General features: G+C 46.9%; 1 protein-coding gene across 2 annotated transcripts; it reads right to left on the bottom strand.

Annotated features, from left to right (window-relative positions):
* Positions 1-108: 108 nt before the first annotated feature.
* On the bottom strand, positions 109-16,093 carry LOC118220993 (multimerin-2-like). Of its 2 annotated transcripts, XM_035405528.1 has the most exons (8): positions 15,783-16,093; positions 11,208-11,330; positions 10,503-10,609; positions 8,599-8,679; positions 6,947-7,072; positions 5,430-5,857; positions 3,445-4,909; positions 109-2,537 (listed from the first exon to the last, which is right to left on the bottom strand). In XM_035405528.1, exons 1-8 carry the CDS (start codon positions 16,040-16,042, stop codon positions 2,134-2,136), a joined length of 2,994 nt encoding a protein of 997 aa, XP_035261419.1. In that variant the 5' UTR covers positions 16,043-16,093; the 3' UTR covers positions 109-2,133. The 2 variants fall into 2 exon arrangements, with proteins under 2 accessions (XP_035261419.1, XP_035261420.1); XM_035405529.1 differs by lacking the exon at positions 8,599-8,679.
* Between the last annotated feature and the right edge of the window lie 3,784 nt (positions 16,094-19,877).

Raw genomic sequence — 19,877 nt, 5'->3', positions numbered from 1 at the left:
CGCGAATGTCTGTGACTGAGTGAGTAAGTGATGAAGTTACACCATTGGTCGGCCGGATCACGTGTGTTAGGTCCAGCCATACGCTAGGTTTTAACCTGGTCTTGTTTGTAGAAACCAGCGGATGAAAAACAATCCCTACAACTATAAATCATGCAGAATGTGCATGTGTTGGAAACCATGTCGACAGTAAGGTTTGCACCTGTTTTATAGTCATTGTGTAGGTAAATAAATTTAGCTATGTGTAGTGTATGTTAATGGACTCCCAAGCAGTAGTAGTATGTTCTCTCCCTTTGTCTATGTGTTATATATATGCATATAAGAATAACCTCTAAACCTCTATAACTTCTTTGTATTTTGTACAGCATCTGGTCCAAGTAAAAGGTGCCTTAATATGTTTACCAAGGGAAAATGAAACATTCAGTACACAGATTATGTCCATTTTATCAGTTTTTAATTAAATAAGCTTATTTTAGTACAAAGCATTGTGGTCTTGTCGTATTTGCTCAATGGAGTTGTTCAAGAGAGACCGTGAGGTCTTATAACTCTGGTAAATGGGAAATAACATAGAATGTCTGCAGTCAAGGGCATCTCAGTGGTTTCCAAATTGGTATCCAGATCCTACTGATGAATCAGAGGGAGATTGAGGTGAGTTGAGAGGTGAATGTTTAAAAAAATATTTTACAAAACCCATCAAAATGCCATCGATTTCCACTATGCATTCAGTCAGACACCAGTCAAACTCTGCAACTACTTAGTGAAGATGCAGGTGGCATGTATTTCACCATAACTGGCTACACATTGAGTGGAAGACAAAAACATTTATTGTATTTGTTTAAGTGGGTTCTGCAGTCCTGCACATTTGCAGGCATTTGAGTCTTTAGCCACGTGTTCCTGTTGATGGAGACATGCTGTGTGTCACACTAACAGTTGTAGAGTAGTGCGGAGGTGGAAACTCCAGGGGTCAGAAAGTAAAAGTTTGGCTATGTGTTTCTTCCACCCATGACCTCAGCCAGCTGATTTTACTAAACAGCACCACCTCTTCTTGCTAAAGAATTGTGCTAATTGGCAAATCCAGGTCATTGGAACAAAATATTGGGAGGACCTTTACTTCCTGAACCTGGATTTTTTACACCTCTAGATTTGGGTATTGTTGGGTAAAGGTAGGGAAAAGTCATAAACACTGCATATATATATTATTTATATTTTTATTTTGCCCAGTAGCACCAAGTGGGCTTTTTACACTGTATCATGGTCCCTGATGTCTCCCAGGTAACCAGCGAAATGTAAAGTGCTTTAAATGTACACACTATCACACAGAGGAAATGCAAGCACAGAGTGTCTTTAAAAATGTTTGTGAAACAAATAATTGTGTATGCTCTACACCAGAGTGCTGTCTACTATAAATATATTATGGTGTACAGAAAAGATCGGTCTTGTATAGTCTTTAAGGTGGGCATTGTCATAGCCTTGCATAGTATTACCCCCACCTGCTGGAAAGCAAAAGCATTGCAGCATGAATACCCCAGACTGACTCAATGGGATTGTCTCTCCCCACCCTAGTTTAATTCCTGAAGATTGCCTTAATCTAGGTGCCTGTAGTACCCATGGTCGGAGAAGTGACTGGTTTAACATGCAGTCTGGATTCTGGATGTTACTATCTAAAAGCCCTGTAATACTATGGGTCGCGTTTGAAAGACGTGGGTAAGATGGAGCCCAGTAATAGTGGAAGTCGCCCCAAAGTATCTCAGCAGGGCTCTGTGCTACCATTTTTTCGAAGGAGTGCATGTGCTCCAAAGTCGAAATATTTTGCAGCACATTAAAGCATCCCAACTGGTAGATGCACTCCTGAATAACTTTTACAGCTAGCACACATCGGTTTTTCAGAGCAAATTCTCCTAAACTGGCAGCGCTGTAGAGCCCTGCTTAGCCCCTCTCGCTTGCACCATCGTTACAGTTGCACGGTAATATTCCAAAGCTGCAGCTAGTGGATTCTGTCCCTCGAATCCTCATGCAGTAGCCGACTTTATACACAAAATGGCAGGGTTTGAAATAAGGAGGCATGAAGCTGATCTTGGGTCAGTGTTTGGGGGACAGGCTGACTACACGGTTTCCCCAGTGTGAGGCGGTTGCTCCTCAGGTGGTCCCCAGGACCAGCAGGCCGGCGAAGGCGTTGTCCGCCGGGTTTCCGGGCCCCACGGTCCCTCGCTCCAGCTCCAGGTGGACCCGCTCCCCCCGCCCCAGCTCCAGGGCGCAGACCCGGGTCACGGCCCCGCCCGCTTCGCCGCGGCCTCGCCGCACGGTGGCCGCCGGCGCCCCGTCCCTCTTCAGGACGGCCGCGCCGGGGCCCGGGCCGAAGTCCAGGGTCAGCAGGAAGAGGTAGAGCCCCGCGCGGGGCGCCCGGAAGACGCCCGTCCCCGCCGAGTACGCCCGCCCGCGGTTCAGCGTCACGCTCTCGAAGGTGAGCGGGCCGGGCCGCTGGGCACCGTCGCGGCTGCGGGCCAGGAAAGCGATGGAGGCGTCGGGAAACTGGGAGAGGTCTGGGAGAGATGGGGGCGGGTTGAGAAGATCAGTTCAGAACTGCCTGCGAACGCCTGGAACTAATGTAACCCGGGTAACAGTAGCCCAAGAAACCCCAACCAGCCTGTAGCACGAGGCTAACTGTGTCCTAGACTAGGCATCCAGTCACAGCTTATGACCTATTCAGCTCAAATTTATGACTATAGGTATATGTGAACTCCATTATGATGGCCCAAATATGATGCTCAGAATATCTTGAGCTTGAAGGTCAAGTCATATTGTAGGAGAACAGAGATGGGAAATAAATTGAAAATAATAAATAATTATTTTGAACAATCCAATCATGGTGATATTTTGTAAATATGGGAGTAAACTGAATGATGTAGACCTTAATATAGTAATTTGTACATCCTCTTGCAGTTTTCATAGGTCCCACAAGGAGGCAGTCTTGAACAACTTAGTTGAATCTTTCATGATATTCTTACTGTGTCAAATGGCAAAATTATACTATTAGGTTCAATGAGAGCATCTGAATACTACATTTATTTTCTCTAAGTTAGTGATTAAATGTATTAAGCTTATTCCACAAGCTCACAGTATGTAGTTATCTCGTGTCTTCAATACAGATATACACCATGGATTGCTTTTCCTTGTCTTGCATATGCAGTATATTACAGGATATCCCAGAGTGAATTTTAATCTTAATAGTCAATATCACTTCACGTCATGTAAGTTCTCATCTTCCATTTATTCAGTTAATGGTGTGCAGCTGTGCCTTGTTTTTATGTGACTTACTGGGCTACGTATATGTGAAAACAAATGTCCTTTTTTTGTGATAAAGGATATATATATATTCTAGATGTGTCCTAAAAAAATACTGATTATAGGTGAATGGCATCTTTAAATCAAACTGATGTATTTTTTTACCTGCTGCCTTTGGGACCGGTTCCCTTTTACTGCGTGAGTTAATCATCTCTGCTCTGTGACGGTCGCTCCTCCCCTCGTCTTTCCTCTGCTTTTTTAACTTCTTCTTCCCCTCTTTTTCCCTCACTGCTGCCCACAGTACTTCCAGGTCCAGCGTCCCGTTGGAACGCTCCAGGCCGCCCGTGTTGCCAAAGACGTTCCGGAACACGTGCAGGTGATCCTCCAACTCCCTGCGCAGCGTGACAACCTCGTCCTGCAGTTCCACCGCCAGGCCTGTGGGGGCAACGGTAGTGGTGCGTGAGGTGCAGTTGCAGCAGCGGTCGAGGCAACTCCGACCCTCCAGCTGGCCCAGCCTGGTCTCCAGCTCCTCCACCTCTCTCCCCAGGCTCCAGAAGTCGCTGACAGAGTAGTCCTCGGGGCCGTACGCCGCGTCAGCCTCCCTCTTGAACCTCTCCGTGAGGGCGGCCGAAGGGTCGTCGTTAGCAACGGGACTTTCCAGAGCGGCCAGGGTCACGGCGTGACTCCCGACCTGCTCCTGAGCGAGCAGGATCCTACTCCGGAGCAGGGGTATGGAGTACTCCCGCTGCTCCTCGGGCGGGAGCCTCTTGAACTCCAGCACCTCCTCCTCCAGCAGGACCTCCAGCACCTCCGAGTGGCGGATGGCGTCCTTCAGCAGCGAGGAGAAGGAGCCGGCGAGACGGCGCATCTCCTTGGTCTTCTCGCCGTCCCGCCGCAGCAGGGCCAGGACGTCCCGCTGGACCTGCTCCTGGGCGGCCTGCAGCCGGGTCACGTTGAGCGCCATCGCGCGACCCCTGTCCTGCTCCGAGGCCAGAGAGTCCCGGACCTGCCGCAGCCCCTGCCGCAGGTCGGACAGCGAGCCGACCCCAGGGCCCGGTCCCGGTCCCCCAGCGCCCTCCTCCCGGGCCCGCCGGTCCTCCTCGGCCGCCCGGGCGGCGCCGGCCACGTCCCGCTGCAGCTCGGACACGGCCTTCGCCAGGGCGGGGCAGTCGCATCCCGGCGGGGCGGCGGCGCCGCCGAGCCGCTCCCGGAGGTACCGCATGTCGGAGTCCAGCTCGCTCAGGTGCTCCCCGTGGGCGGTGAGGTTGTCGGCCAGCTCGGCCACCCTGCCCAGCATCGCGGCCTTGGCGTCCTCCACGTCCAGCGCCGTGTCGCTGAAGTGGGCCTGGGTGCCGCGTCCCGTCAGCGCCAGCTTCCCCTCCAGGCCCCGGAGGCCCCTCTGCAGGTCCCCGAGGTGGCGGACTGCCGTTTCTGATTTCCCCTCCAGGGCGGCGACCCTGGCGCCATTGCTCGACACCGTGGCCTGCAGCCTTCCGATGGCCTGCCACGCGGCCGCTCCCAGCCCAGGCTCGCCTCCGCCCCCGACGCCCCACCCCAGCGCCGCCTCCTCCAGCCGACGCTGATTCAGTATTACATCCTCCAAGGTTGCGTTCAGCGACCGAAGGCTGGCCTGGAGGTAAACAGGGCACAGGTGTTCTCATTCACTATGTCTGTTTGACTGAGCACGCTAAACCAGGATATTTAATTATTTCCTATCCTCTGGCCTGTGTGTCTAATGCAGGGGTGCACAAGTCTGGTTGTGAAGGGCTGGTCTGCAGGCTGGTTTTACTTTAGTTTAGTTTTCCGACAGCTTTATAAACTGTGCTGGTTCACTCCTGTACTTGAACATGGCACAATCTTTAGGATGCACTTGCAGTCTGCGGCTGTAGGCGGTGCTATAGCACTATATATGGAGCTATAATTGCCAAGCGCCTCACCTCCAGTGTAGTATCAGTCATAATCGACACTGGCATGGTCAGGATTCAGTCTGGACTGTGGGTCCAGATTTTGCCCTTAACCAGGGTAGCAAGCCAGTTAAACTTTAAATAATGTAATTTATGTATCAGGAGAGGTATTCTGTGTGGGGCCCATGTTATTGTGCAGAATGTCCAGGAGAAACATAGCAGCCGCCAGTTAGCTTGCGTTCTCACCTGATTTTGCCCAATCTTGATGTCGGTGTCGGCCTTGAAGGCGGTCAGGTGGTGGTGCAGCGCAGCATGCTGGGATTGCAGTCGACCCTCAAGCTCGTTCTGCCTGGCGCTCAGCAGGGCCCTCACCTGGCCGATCTGGTTAGTGCTCGCTATGAGCCGGGCCTCAAGATTGTGGCCTCTAGGTCCTCCTCCTCCTCCTCCTCCTCCTCCTCTATGTGGGGCCCCGCCCTGCTGGTCCCTCCGCAGCTCAGCCAGGCCGTGGGAGAGGCGCCCCACCTCCTGGGACAGCCGCCTCAGGGTGCGGTTGAAGCCGTCCAGCACGGGGGAAAGTTGAGCCATCAGCGCTGCAGTGGTGTGGTGGAGGGGCGGGGTCCCAGATGTAGGCGGGGCAGGGAGAGGCACAGAGGCCACAGCCCCTCTGTGCTCACCTAGAAGACACAGCCAAAATGGGTACCTTGATCATACACGCAGTCCCATTCTTTCCACGTTAAATAATATTTGACGAGACTGAATATTTCAACTGAAACGGAGTGATATGCTGCTGAGCTGTTTGCAGAGGCAAGTATAAGCTGTGTCATTTCCTACTGTTACACAAACATTTTTTTTCCTTGTTGTACTTTTTTTACAATCCCAAAACGCTTCCAGGATGAAGCCCAACCCATGTCCCCACTCCTGCCCTCACCCATGCTTTTTATTATTATTCATGAACCCTTTTATTTTTTATTTATAAGGGAACATGTACAATATTAAATATACATTTTGCCATTTGACATATTTTATTATAGTTAGCTCAAGCTAATTCTCATCTGCCATCCTTAAACAGGTTACAATTAAATACAAACATACATACATACATACATACATACAAACAAACAATCCATACAATAATACTACAGATACTGTACATAACACTAGGTCAGGCTGATGACAAAGGCTAGACATGGGAGAAGCTGCAAAATTGAAAATTCAGGGCAAAGTAGGCCTCCATGTGCATTAAATTCTGGTCAAGTGTAGTCAATAAGTCAGTGATTACATGCTTATTTGGCTGTAAGCCAGGTTTTTAGTTTGGCTGTAATATTGCTAAAGGAACTACAGCTCTTAGTAACAGCCGGAAATATGTCCCATTGTCCGTCGAAAAAGTACAGTACGATCTGCTCTGATGTGGCACTTATTCCCTTTAGAACCAGATTGTCCGTTAGAGAACACACGGTTACTTTGTGAGTAATTGAACAAAGTTGAAAGGAAACTGCTGTGTCGGGTACAAGATGTGTGGCATCTATATTACAGCTGAAAGGGATCATGGGAAAGCATACATGCATTTACATATATACACGTACCAAAACGTACACCAAAACACATGCACACATACGCACACATCCTCACATAAGAACTTCCCAGTGTTTAGATTGATGGTTCACTTTAATACATTCTTAAAAATTAAGATTTCATATATGCGAAGCTGGTGACTATATTGAAAATAGATAAGCAAAACACAGGAGCAGAAAATGGACTCCTACCAGTCTGTTTGACGTCACGGGGAGAGACAGCGGGGTGTGGTGAGTTGCCAAGTGGGTCCCCGGGAGGCTGGAAGTCCCTCTGTTCCCAGCTGAGGTCCTCTGAGAGTTGTGTCTCCCGAGCAGATGCTTTACAGATAGAGAGAGAGAGAGATGGAGGGGGAGATACAGAGGGAGAGAGAGAGATGGAGGGAGAGATACAGAGAGGGTGAGAGAATATCTCATGTCATGCTATTAATGCTCATTTGGATCCTTTATTCCTCAAATCCATCAAATAAAATGCCTGTAGGGTTGACCTTCTTCCCAGTCTACACTCCAGCAGTTGACTGATGGCCGTAGGCATGCCAAGATGCCAATGTTTCCATGTTTAGCACTCTTTCTGTTTTGGTTTCACCCCATTTTAACGTGCCTGTAACTGCACATTTTGTGTTTGATTTGGGTTTTTTTTTGCACGAATGTCCTTGTCATGAAACAACAAAACAAAGTGCTCCAAATAAAAATGGGGGGGAAAAAATGAGGAAAGCGTCAGGCCCTGGGGAAATGGGCTATGCGCTGATGGACAGTTTCCTGCAGCTGGGGTGAATTCACCTTGCTCCCTGATTGGTTCTTGGAAGTCGCCTTCCCCGCATTTTGGCCTTATCTCATACGTTCCATATGTACACGCCTTTGTTGACCTTTGTGATGTGGGAGCCATACCATTACTGCACACATCTAGAGGTCATAACACTGTGGCAGACTCCAAAAGCAAGGCCACAGTCAAACTGCAACCCACTTGCCCTTATCTCTGAGTCGAAAAAGGTTTGGTGACAGCAGGCGTTTCAGTAGCAGCATTGTGAATGCGCTTGTCAAGGGTGAGGAAGAAGGAAACGGTGGGCGGGGTCAGATCCTGGGCAGAAGAGGCACGAGTTGGGCTTGGAGGGGTGGAGTGGTTGTAGTAGATTCGTATCTCACAGGATATGAGTATGAGTCACTGAGGACCCCTGGTTTAGGAAGTGCTGTCAACAGGGGTGTGGAGAGTGCTGCTTTAATGACCTGGGAATTTACCCCCCACTCCCCCCACCCTTGTTTTTAACTGTGTAAAAAAAAAGCTGCCAAGAATTTTAGGATCTATTCAAAACATGCCCATGTCTTTCTATTCAAAACATGCCCATGTCTTGTGTATTGTGTGTGTGAGAGAGAAATGTCTGGATGTGTGCGTGTTTGTGTGTGTGTGTGTCTGGGTGTGTGCGTGTGTCTGCGTGTGTGTGTGTGTGTGTGTTTGTGTGTATGTGTGTGTCTGTGTGTGTGTGTCTGGATGTGTGCGTGTGTGTGTGTGTGTGTGTGCGTGTGTGCGTGTTTTACTCGTGAGCTCTGTTTAGGGTTTCTCTTCCGCATACGCCCTCGCTTAATGCCTCTGCTTAATGCCTCTGGTTGCCCTGAGAACCGGCCGACCCACCCTTTCCTTCTCACGGCGGTATTTAAAGGCCCTCGCCCGGCCTCTCGGAGTTCCCCTCTCCCCGCAGCGCGCCGCTTCCTCCGTTTGTCCGGGCGAGCGAGGCGAGAGGCGGGGGAGAGAGGGCAGGAGCGGCAGGCTGACACACCCCCGGCGGGCACACGTATGGCCACCCTCCCGCTCGGAACGGGTAAACATCCTACGGCAGTGCCAGGGGACCCACCCTGCAGCTGGGCGTCGCCGAGCCCCTCCCGAGGGTCCCCAGCGGTCCGGTCCCCAGGCTCCGAGGCATGGGCATCTGCCGCTGTAAATCACACAGAGGACAGTGGCGCTTCCCCAGCTTTCTCAGGCAAAATTTAGCCACGGTTCCCACGCTTGCCTACGCTGCCGAACCAAAGACCACAGGACCTTTCAAGGCCGCGTTTCCCCAATTTCAAGGACCAATACAATCCTAGTTTGACATAGGTTAGGTCAGAGTAATGTTTCCTGTGTGAACTGGACTTAACGTGTTCGTGGCTTTGAATAACTGTTACATATTGAGTATTGGACCTTATCGGACCTGTGTTTTGTAGTTATTCCAACGTCCTTCGGTACGCACTTATTGTACGTCGCTTTGGATAAAATAAGTGTAATGTAATACAAGTGAGCAGTAATGCAGCAGACCCTCAGTACACCTGTTAGCTTCAATATCCCTAAAAATGAATGTGCTTTAAACAATCCAGGTCCCTGTAGAACAGAGTAGAATGTAGATTCTACTCCAGGACATATTTTATTGCCATGGGGTATAAATGAGGTGAGGCGTAATGTGCAATCAAGGGGTCAGTGATTTGAACTAACCAAATATTTGGAGAGCCAAATATATAAACTGGTATATATTGGACAGGTTCGGGTGAGCCAGTGATCAGCAACTCCCAGTAACTCATCCAATACAGGGTTCAAAAAGCCTCAATTTCCTTTTACAGCTTATAGCCATTGCTTACACAGGAAGTCTATATTAGATGTTCCCTGATTCTAAATCAGTAGGTATGAGCTAAGGCTGGCTGACTGAGTAAGCAAGCCAAATTTTACCAGTTGTTTGTATGTACTGTATAAAGAAGATGGGTGACTAGCCCAGAATACGTCTATCTATATAAGATCTTCCCACCGAGCCCTGAAATGGAGGCCCTGTATTTGAAGGGAACTTGGCAGGGTCTTATTTATGACAGAAATGTTTAAACCATATTTAGGGAAAAGCAAACAGGCTTAAGAACTGCAGTATTTATGAATAAGTCTGTACTAGGCCAAATCCAGATGACTGTTTATTTTCAAAGAAGGGTTTCTTGAGAGGGTTTCATACAGAGTAGTTCACCTCACTATGCCTCCACAAAAGATGAACCTGATATTAGCGGGCAGCGGTGTTGGGAAATCTACTCTGAAAGCGTAGTTTTACAAAGTACCAATTACTTCACACTGAAAGCATTTGAATTACAGCAAAGCTACCCTACAGAGAAATGTAGCTTGTGAAACTACAGTTACTCAAAACATGTAGTTCAAACTTTAGAAAATTATCATAATCATGTTCTCCAGACACGTGAGCAATGCCTTTTTATACACTGGGAGAACCAGCAATGTGTGGCAAATGGTAGTTTTCTGTTGGAAAACGTAGAGTAGCAGAATGTTTCTCACCAATCAGGATTAGAGGAAAAAGAGAGAGAATAGGCAGTATTTGGTCAATGAGGTTTGAGGAAACAGTATTTTAGGGCCAAAAGTAGTTGGTAGTTCATGTACTTAACTACACCTCAAAATGACAAAAAAGTAATTGACTACTCTAGCCACTACAAACATTTAAATAAACTACCAGCAAACTACTGCAAAATTTAATTAAACTACTACACTGTTTGGCAGCTATATATTTTAAGCATATTTTAAAAGTAAAGTAATGCTTAAATATGTAGTTTAGATCAATTTTAGCCAGAACTTTAAAATTTCAACAAATTTCACTTTCATTCTGTTCAGGTCCTTGTTTAACATTATATGTATTTTTAAAGTTTTCCATGGGAAAAAAAGCAGCAGCTAAAATGGCTTCATAATCATGTGACATAGATTCTCCTGTGATTAACGGCTTGAGTCTTGGTGACATCACCGTACCGGTGGCTTCACAGTCATGTCCTCCAAAACCCGGGCAGCAGTGCCACAGAAGAGACGTGACAATCTTCTCCTCGTCTTTATATACAGGCCTGAGAGAGACCTTGTACCTGTTAACACACACATGCGCAAACAGCCGTTGTCAAACATTTACAAACCTTCTTAGCAAAGCAGCATATAATTTGGCTGAGATTTCAAAGTGTGCTTTACTTCTGTGAAGCAGATGAAAGCAAGTGAAAGCTTTTCCCTAGAATAGTATTAACACATACAAACTGTCAGGCCAATCAGGGAAATGTAGTTGCTACCTGCAAACCTGCGGTCAGAACAGTGTAGTAAGGTACCAATCCCAATATGACCTCACTAATATAAATATATCTGCTTTAACCAGAGGTGAAAGAGGACCGTCCAACCTTCTGATCAATCATACAATAACAGAGTAAATGAGACTGAGATTACAGCTGAAATTACAAATAATTGAGAGGATTAATGCGGTGGAGTACCAGCACATGTTTACACTGCTAATGTTCATTTGGAAAAAAAAATTACATGTTAGCGTGCTGGTACTCTCCACTTTTGAATGAGAGGGTAAAGACAGTGACATGATGCAGAGGTGTGCGTCTATCAGAGTCTTGCTATTCTTTTTGTTGTTGTTTTTTTATGGTAGGGAGTGCATTGTGGGATTGTGCTTCCAGAGCGTGAGGTACTCACATGACCACCCGGCAGTCGGCCTGGCCGTTGGGACAGGGGCTCAGGGACTTGGCTATGTAACTCTCCTTGCCCACGACCACAGCTTCGGTGACCTTGTGCTGGTGCACGAAGCTGCACCAGTTCCTACAGAGGAGAGGAGACTCGGTAAGCCTGTCGACTGCCCACCCTTCGGTCCTGCTACACCCAAAAGCCAGCAGCCACGCCACCATGTACTCCTCCTGCTCCTGCTCAATGGCTGTAGCTAAGCAAGTGTGGGCTTGGTTAGTACTTGGACGGGAGACCACCTGGGAAAACTACGTTGCTGCTGGAAGTGGTGTTGGTGGGTCAGCAGGGGGACAATCGTCCCTCTGGTCAAATAAACTCCAATGTCCCAGTGCAGTGATGGGGACACTGTGCTGTAGGAGATGCCGTTTTTCGGATGAGACGTAAAACCGAGGTCCTGATTCACTGTGGTCATTAAAGACCCCATGCCATTTGTTACAAAGAGCAGGGGGTTCCCCGGTGTCCTGGCTAAATTCCTGACCTGGCTCTCTCGAACTTGCCACCTAATCATCTCCTGATTTAATTGGCTAAAAAAATGTTCTCTCACTTTCCACCTTAGCTAATGTTTGGTGAGCGTTCTGGCGCAAAATGGCTGCTGTGCATCACCCAGGTGGGTGCTACACATCGGTGGTGGGTGAGGTGAGTTCCCACTCATCACTGTAAAGCACTTTGAGCATTTGGAAAAGTGCTATATAAATGCAATGACTCATTCAAAAGACCAGCAGCAAGGATAAATGGGGGAAAAAAGAGTATAATCTGGAACATTCTTCTTTATTTTCAGCTAGACAGTTGCATCCAGATCAAATGTGGTCTCTACTGTTTAGGGTTCCTACTCTTAAATAATATGAAGATCTTTGCTAAGAACATAACACATTTTCACATACATTGATGCCCCTTCACTATTTTTAGAGACCTCAATAATTGTAGATAATTGTTGTACAGTATACAAAATGAGTAAGCTCAGTTCTGTTCAGCCACTTGCGATTTGGTCTTTGGTCTTTGAATTTGGCTGGCCAGGGCTTTTTTTGAACAGCATTTTGAAAGAGGCTCTTCATCTTCAACACTCTCTGCTTCTTTTCTTCTCGCCGTACCCCAAAATTTCAGAATGAAACCATATGGGAACAGTGCCACAGAAATGACTGTGAAACTTTGCATCACGGTGCATGCTGTGCGGAAATCATCAGATCTTGCTTTAGTAGAGAATCTCATACATTCGAATGCTGTTCTCTTTAGAGCTGTGTGCTCAGTTAAGCACGGACTATATTCAGCGTTCCTTTTGCCCTGCCCTTCAGAGATAGTTTCAGACAAACTAACGGCAAGGAAATAGGATTAAGTGACAAGATGTTCCACTCTGAGAACCTTAGATATCATATCTGACTGGGTCATTTGGGAGTGAAATAAATTTGTAAGCATCATTTTCAAACTTGCAATATATTGGCATCTTTTTCAAAGTTCTTAAAGATATTGAAAAATCTTAACATGTTCCATTTAAATCCATTACATGTACCGTGTGACATATGCATTAGTGAAAACAAATTGCGCCAAGACTTCTTCCTTCTCATTAAAATTAACGTATTACACAAATCATTTTCATCACTTATAAGTTGAATACAACAAACATGCAACCAACCTTCAAGTGAAATATTTTGAATAATAAACAAATATTCATGAAATAGACTTTGTTTTGAACCAATCCACGTTGGTTCTTTGCAGGTGTACGTCACATGGTGAACAAATTATTTTTTTGCCCACTACCTAAACACTGGTAAAGGGATCCTGAAAAGATTAGCACTTGCCCTGCCAAACAAGTTAACGGGTGTGGCGCAAGGCCGACAGGAAGTGACATGAGTCACAGTGCGTATCCGTAGACCAGAATACATACTTCCACAGATAGAAATTCAGATTTCCAAGTCCCCCATGTAATTCATGCCTGCGCAGAGCATCTAAAATCTCTCAAAATCATTTCATTTCAGGTAAAGGTTATACCAAATTTGCAGTACCCCCTGTTGAAATGCCAGCACGGTGGCCTTGGCTGAAATAAGTGGGAGTTTGGGACCTGCATGAGTGGCCTTCAAAATGCATGAGACTTCAGGCCTATGTGGCTGTTGTACTGAAGTGGACCACTAGCCATATCAGGCCTAGTTAGCAGGCTTTGGGCGGGCATATATTATACGATGATCTCACGGGTTACGACGTCGGGAGATCGGATGTCTTCTCACACTTAACGAGGTTCAGATTGTGACAACAGTTTGGATGATATCATGGACTATACGAGCTCACGACCAGATCAGATGACGTCGGCAAAGCACAGCAGGTAAAACATCATACACAGAACCACCTCCTGATTGGTCAACGGGAATTGAAACACAGAATCAGTTCGCATGACCTCTCACACCTGACGAATTTAAGCCGTTTGACGTCAGGAAACAGTCGGGAGCCCGTGAACCAGTTGGATCAGTTCGGAATGGATGTTATGACCTAACGTTTTTCTTACGATTTGGTCCCGATCAGAAAAAAACTATGGGGAGCCTGCAACTCATATAATGTACACCCACCCTTAGAGCACCAAGCTTTCCCAAAATGTAATCTGTCCCAGTGAGAGAAAGAGAGGAGGTCTGGGAAGGTCTGGTGCATTGCAGTCCAGTGTTAAACTGCAGAAACAAAGGTTAACGTGGAAAATGTGTCCCGTACTGCCGGACCCAAACAGGCTTTGGCTTCCTTCCTGTCTCTGCTGACATCCATCAACTGATCCAAGGTCAGGTTTCCCACTAAGGTGAAACACAGTCAAGATAACCACCACTGATCCAAGGTCAGCTTTCCCACCAAGGTGAAGCACAGTCAAGACAACCACCACTGATCCAAGGTCAGCTTTCTCACAAAGGTGAAACGTAGTCAAGATAACCACCACTGATCCAAGGTCAACTTTCCCACCAAGGTGAAACACAGTCAAGGCAACCACCACTGATCCATGGTCATCTTTCTCACAGGCTGAACACAGGCAGGACACCATCCACCTCCTAACCTAATCAGCTTTCCCACAGAAGGCTAAGTAAACAGCAGGGCTACCACTGATTTCAGATCAGCTTTCTCTGTGGGACATTCAAAGGCACGCATTACCTAATACATCTAACTAAAGTCTGTCTTTGTAACACACAACTCACTGTAGCTTGAGTCAAACATACACTCAACTTACTTCCATGTCACGTGACACATATATCACAATGTAGGTCAGGCCAAACTCAACCAAATGTGTAAACTACAGTACAGACCGCGTGCACTATATACTCAGCTGACTGAAATATCATACTGTAGACTTCAAAGAGCCTACAATGCACTCTGTACGCTCATTTATCTATTGGGGGGATGTCAGAATGGTGAAGTCAGTCTGTAGAGAACACCTATCAAGTGAAGAGTTCACAGTTACAGGTCCTCTCGTTACTGTACCTCCTCACAGCCGTAGGTGAGACGAGCTAACTGTGTAATCAACTGCTTTAAGTGATTCATTGATCAATGAATTTCTGAGTAAGGATGACTACCAGACTCTGCAGCTCTTCAGGACCAGGGCTGGTGATGCCTGGTGAGACGCACTGCTCTTCATCACACTCATCATTAAGCGAAATATTTAGCCAAACTGAAGACCGAAGAAAAATGTAAACATTAACCATGATAATAAAATTAATATTTTCTTCAAGGCATCGACAGAGAATGGCACTAATTTTGTTGATGTGCAGTGTGTAGCCGCTTACCTATCCACAATGTATACGGCTTTGAGTATGGAAGCTCCTAGCAATTCCTCTTTACATCCCAGAGCTGGATTTCAGCCCAAGCATTGTCAGAAGGTCAGATCCTATCACTCAACACAGGAAATATATAGCCCTTTTATGCTTTCCGCTTATGAGAGTGAATTGCTATTGATTTGTCCTGGCAAAGTGAGTACACATGCAGACTAGTAACAGTGGACACATACCACACAGAGGCATTAATATCCAGAACACAGCAGTGATCAGCTGCATGTTGAATACAGGATAAAGGAGGAGAATTTGATGTGTTGTCATTTGCTTGTGAAACGCATCACTTCTCTTCATCCTGACCATGTGAGTTCAACTTGACACCAAACTGTCATTCAACAATAAAACTAGATGACAAAAGTGACAATTTTATGTAATATAATAATAATGTAATAATTGTAATATATTATTATTATTATTATTATTAGAAGTAGTAGAACATGATCATAAATATTATATCCAGTATTTATTTGTTGTCTATAATACCACATCCTGCAACAGGTATTTCACTCTGAATTCTGTTTTTGTCACACCATAGTTACACGTGCCACTTGATGAAACATGCTCGCACTACTCATGATACTGGGATAGACACTCCCACTATCGCAAAAGTGCGTCCCCCCCCATTCAAAAAAACCCAGCATTCCTGAGCCGCGGATCACTCTGATACATATTCAGTCTCAGATCTTGGCTGATAATACATCTGCTAGACTGATAGCATCTACGGGGCGAAAGCAGGACTCACCCTGTTCGCGCGCCATTGCTTTGAAACTTCCCCGAAGGGGGCGCTGACTCCTCTCGGCTTCCCACGTGGGGGTACACGGGACCCCCCGGTAAAGGGCCGTATCCGGGGACAGGGGGGCTCTTCCCGTGCACCCCGAACCTTTGAGGCTGCCACCCCGCGTGACCTTGAACCCCGTCCTCCTCGACCTCAGGGTCGCGAGCCCTGATGTCGCAGAGCGCCTCCAGGAGAAAGCCCAGCAGGAGTAGGAGGACCCTCGCCATCGTGTGCTCTGCTCCTCAGCCCTCAGTCTGAGGATCTTTCCGGGGCAGGCGCTCGTTTAAGAGCCCCTTCTCCCAGGCTCGGAAACGCCCCCCCCCCCCCCTCTTCTTCCCTCCTTTGAGCTCCGGTGGACTTCCCCCCCACCCCTCCCCTCCACGCTTCTCCTCCTGCTCTGCCACTCGAAGGTTTCAAAGTCCTGCTCAACAATGCCCGGAAACAGGGCCGCCCACCCAGGGCAGGCCCCCGTGTGGAAAGGTTGCGAGCGCTGGAACAATGCCACCGCGCTTCAGGGAGGGCGAGGGGCATCGAGCCCCGCCCCCTTCTTCTCTCGGCGGGTCCTCGGAGTTCTCCTGAAGGCCTCCCCTCCCTCCGCGGTCCAGGAAGTTTAAGTCAGCAAAAAAAAAAAGTGAGACTGGATGCGAAGGAACGGGTGAGAAACGTGACCCAGGTCAGGGAGGTGCGATTTGTTTTCCCCGCTGACCGCCGTCTCGGGTTGTGAAATGCGTGGGTGACACGGGTTCCGGAGGGCCATAGGTCTTGTCGGGTGGATGTGAGGGAACAGCCCAGAACTGGAATAAACAGAGGGACAGGGACATGCTAACCAAAGAGCAGGCCCTATGTGAGAAGACATACAGAAATAAATCCTTTCCCTCTGGCTATGAACCAAGCAGTGCAGCACTTGATTTGATGCTGAAGGAGCGATTTCTCATAAACACGACCAACTGAGCAGAAGATTCCGGGATGAAAATAAAACCTTCAAATTCACTTATTCCCGATCCTTCTCTGTGCTACCAGCAGGTGGTGGCATACTTACACAAAAGGAGCAATCAAAAGAACATTTCACAGCAAAGGAACACTTCATTCGATTAGTAAGATTACATCCGCCCCAGGAGGAGTGCATCACACAGGCAAAGCCACGGTGACACGTTGGAGGAGTAGAAGGAAAAAGAGAGGTGTTCAGAGGTGACGCGAGAGGCTGTGCTCCACTTCCTGCTCGGGTCCTGTGTTCACTTCCTGCCTGCTGTGGAAGGCAGTGCGCCCCACCTCACTACCTCCAACCCACTGTTTGGCAACTCCTTAAATGCTGCCCAGGACCCTTCCCAGGACCTGGCAACAACCTGGCAACCCCAGATGGACCATGGCAGCTGCAGATACGCAACAGAATTGTTTGCGCTGCCATAGAGTTCGGTGCGATGCTGCATTGGGCATTCTTCTATTCCCTAATTGAATTTCTGTTCATTTCTCAATTAATAATTAACTGGCTTAACTACTGAAATGGAAATGGAAATTACCCCATTGGTGTGGTGGGAGATTCCTCTACTGTCAGGAGATGTTACATTTTAAGGCATTAATCATTCTTAATAATAATAATTAATAATAATACTAATCATTTATTACTTAATTTATTTGCTGTTCATTTTATAGGGAGGGATACAAACTAACATAGAGACATTGTATTAAAACAGCGATCAGGTGCATTGCCCCAAAACATTTATATGTTCAATTTTGCTTGTGCTTAGATGGCCCGTTAAAGCAAATCAATGTCAAAAAGAGTACCATCTGAAAATCAAACATGCCAGCACTGTGATAATTCCAAAAGAATGACTTTTGATACAGAATGACACGTTTACATTTCTGAATGCGCATGTGGGTAAGTACTGTATGACTCTAGGCTCACTGCTGTCTAATGCGTCCCTTGGTCTCTTGCTGTTTTTCTTTCTCTTCTTTCTCTAATTTTTCTCCCCAAATTTAGAATGACCAAGTCCACTGTGTCGCTCAAGCCTCACATGAGGAGCCCTGAAGCACGCACCCACTGATGTTCTCACTTGTTAAGTGTTAAGACCCAACACAGTAAACATTTTTGTGGCGAAAAGTCGGTGAAGTGCCGTTTGTGTGGGGTGCATTTTGAAACCATGCATTAATGTAAAACGCTGCTCTTGGAAAGGCTGAATGTGGAAAAATGTAGCAAATTTTGAGTGTGCAAATTTTTACAATAGGCAGCCCCTACGTTTGGACAGGTGTAAAGTTGGTGAAAACCCAGCGAAATTTGATTGAAAAGTAAGTTTTCATGCTGACGAAGATGAATCCAGTGTAAAACCTGAGCTATATTGGGGTCAGCCTAAAACGTTCATGTCAAAATATCTCTCAACCTAGATTTCCACCCTAGATATTCTGACTTTTTCTAACTGGGAACCCTTTGATCCTTCAATATATACGAGCAAGACCCTCATTCTAATCCTAAGTGAATGTCCAAGACCCTAATACTTGTAGAGAACAGAGCGTGTGTGAGTGCATTCAATTACAGGAAGGGTCTGTGACTCATAGTCATCACCCCAGCTCTCTTCCTAAACATCTAGAGTCACAGTTCGTGGGATTTCCTGTGAAACAGCAGTATATCCAATGTTCTGTTATAGATCAGTTGTTGTGGATGTAACACACAGGTCACAAGTTGTACAATTAAGCATGTTGTATGCCGCAGAGGGTACACTTGCTGTGTAGCACAGAGCTACCACCTGCCATTTCGCTGACGGGAGTGCTGGGGAGAATGAGGTGTTGTCGGCTCGTTGAACCTCGGGGCACCCAATCAAGAAGAGGAAGAAACCTACTAATTACAAGGTCTTGAGGGCAGGGTGTGGTGTTGGAATTCATCTGAGCTCATGCAGACAGAAAAATCAGCGACAACAAAATAAAACACAGGAAATTTTTTCAAGCAAAGCCTTTTTAAAAGAAATGAGAGCACCTGCCACGTGTCTGTGTTTGTCAGCGACGGAGGGCAGAAGTCCAGCAGGGGTCGACGGCGAGACGACAAAGGTCCAAGCCCCACGTCAGACCTGGAGCGCGGCTGTTTATTCAGTTTCGCTTTATGTGTGCAGTGAACTTTATGCTTCCTGGAGCCATGGCAGGAGGAAACTGCAGGGTGTAGCCCGCGAGCCACCGCTCTCTGCAAGGGGTGTAAACAAACTGCGCCGATTCTCTTCCACAGCCCCGCAGAAGCATTTTGGGAGGAGGATTCTGGGATTGATATCGGAGACCTGCTCATTTTTGAGGGGCACGTATTGCATTGTGTGAACAAGTGCAGGCTTGCCATTGTCTTGCCATTGGCAAGTACAGGCTGGGTGGCAGTGTAATAATAATAATAATAATACATTTATTTTATATAGCGCTTTTCATGAACTCAAAGACGCTTTACAATAGGTGGTACATACATACATATATACACACAAACATTGAAACATACAATTCAAGTGTATTATAAGGAGCTAGTCTTGTAACCTATAGGTTACAGGTTTGATTCCCAGGTAGAACACTGCAATTGTACCCTTGAGCAAGGTTCTTAACCTGCATTACTTCAGTATGTATCCTGCTGTAAAAATGGACATTTCTATGTAATCAAGTGCAGTGTGTTTTATAAACTATTCATCTGCTTGTTTCAAACACAGTTAGCCTGTAGGTACTATACCTTCAACTCATGGTCCCTCTTGTTAGCGGACTGGTGACCTAGACCTTATTTAAATTTTTTAATTAAAAATTGAAATCGGAAATGAAACTTGTAGCTCAATTGGATCTTTCACAGCTCCGATCAGACTGTAGCTTGCAAAATGGCAGCAGCTTTTGTCCCTTGATTTTTCTCCTAAAAACGCAATGAAAAGCTGTAGGGCTGCCAGGCTGCAGCTCAAGCAGTTTCTTATGTAATATGAGGTGGGTCCGAGAGACCAATGGTTCGCTCCCAAGAATGATTGACTGTCCAATCAGGGAGCTGGCATGGCACGGCAGACCGGCAGGCAGCAGGATGTCCCCTACTGGAATGTTGCATTTTCATGGCTCCCCCCCCCCCCC

Source organism: Anguilla anguilla, chromosome 2, assembly GCF_013347855.1.
Source record: "Anguilla anguilla isolate fAngAng1 chromosome 2, fAngAng1.pri, whole genome shotgun sequence".
Taxonomy (NCBI): domain Eukaryota; kingdom Metazoa; phylum Chordata; class Actinopteri; order Anguilliformes; family Anguillidae; genus Anguilla; species Anguilla anguilla.
The sequence above is the reverse complement of the archived record's forward strand: the minus strand, read 5'-3'. Positions and strand labels throughout refer to the sequence as shown.

What these genes read in the sequence shown, in the direction of transcription:
- LOC118220993 (XM_035405528.1), bottom strand. Translation starts at nt 16,042, where the DNA reads ATGGCGAGGGTCCTCCTACTCCTGCTGGGCTTTCTCCTGGAGGCGCTC. An exon ending in GCCGACTGCCGGGTGGTCAT is followed by an intron (nt 10,610 to 11,207) that starts GTGAGTACCTCA and finishes GTGTGTTAACAG; the next exon opens with GTACAAGGTCTCTCTCAGGC. An exon ending in ACCGGTCCCAAAGGCAGCAG is followed by an intron (nt 2,538 to 3,444) that starts GTAAAAAAATAC and finishes CATCTCTCCCAG; the next exon opens with ACCTCTCCCAGTTTCCCGAC.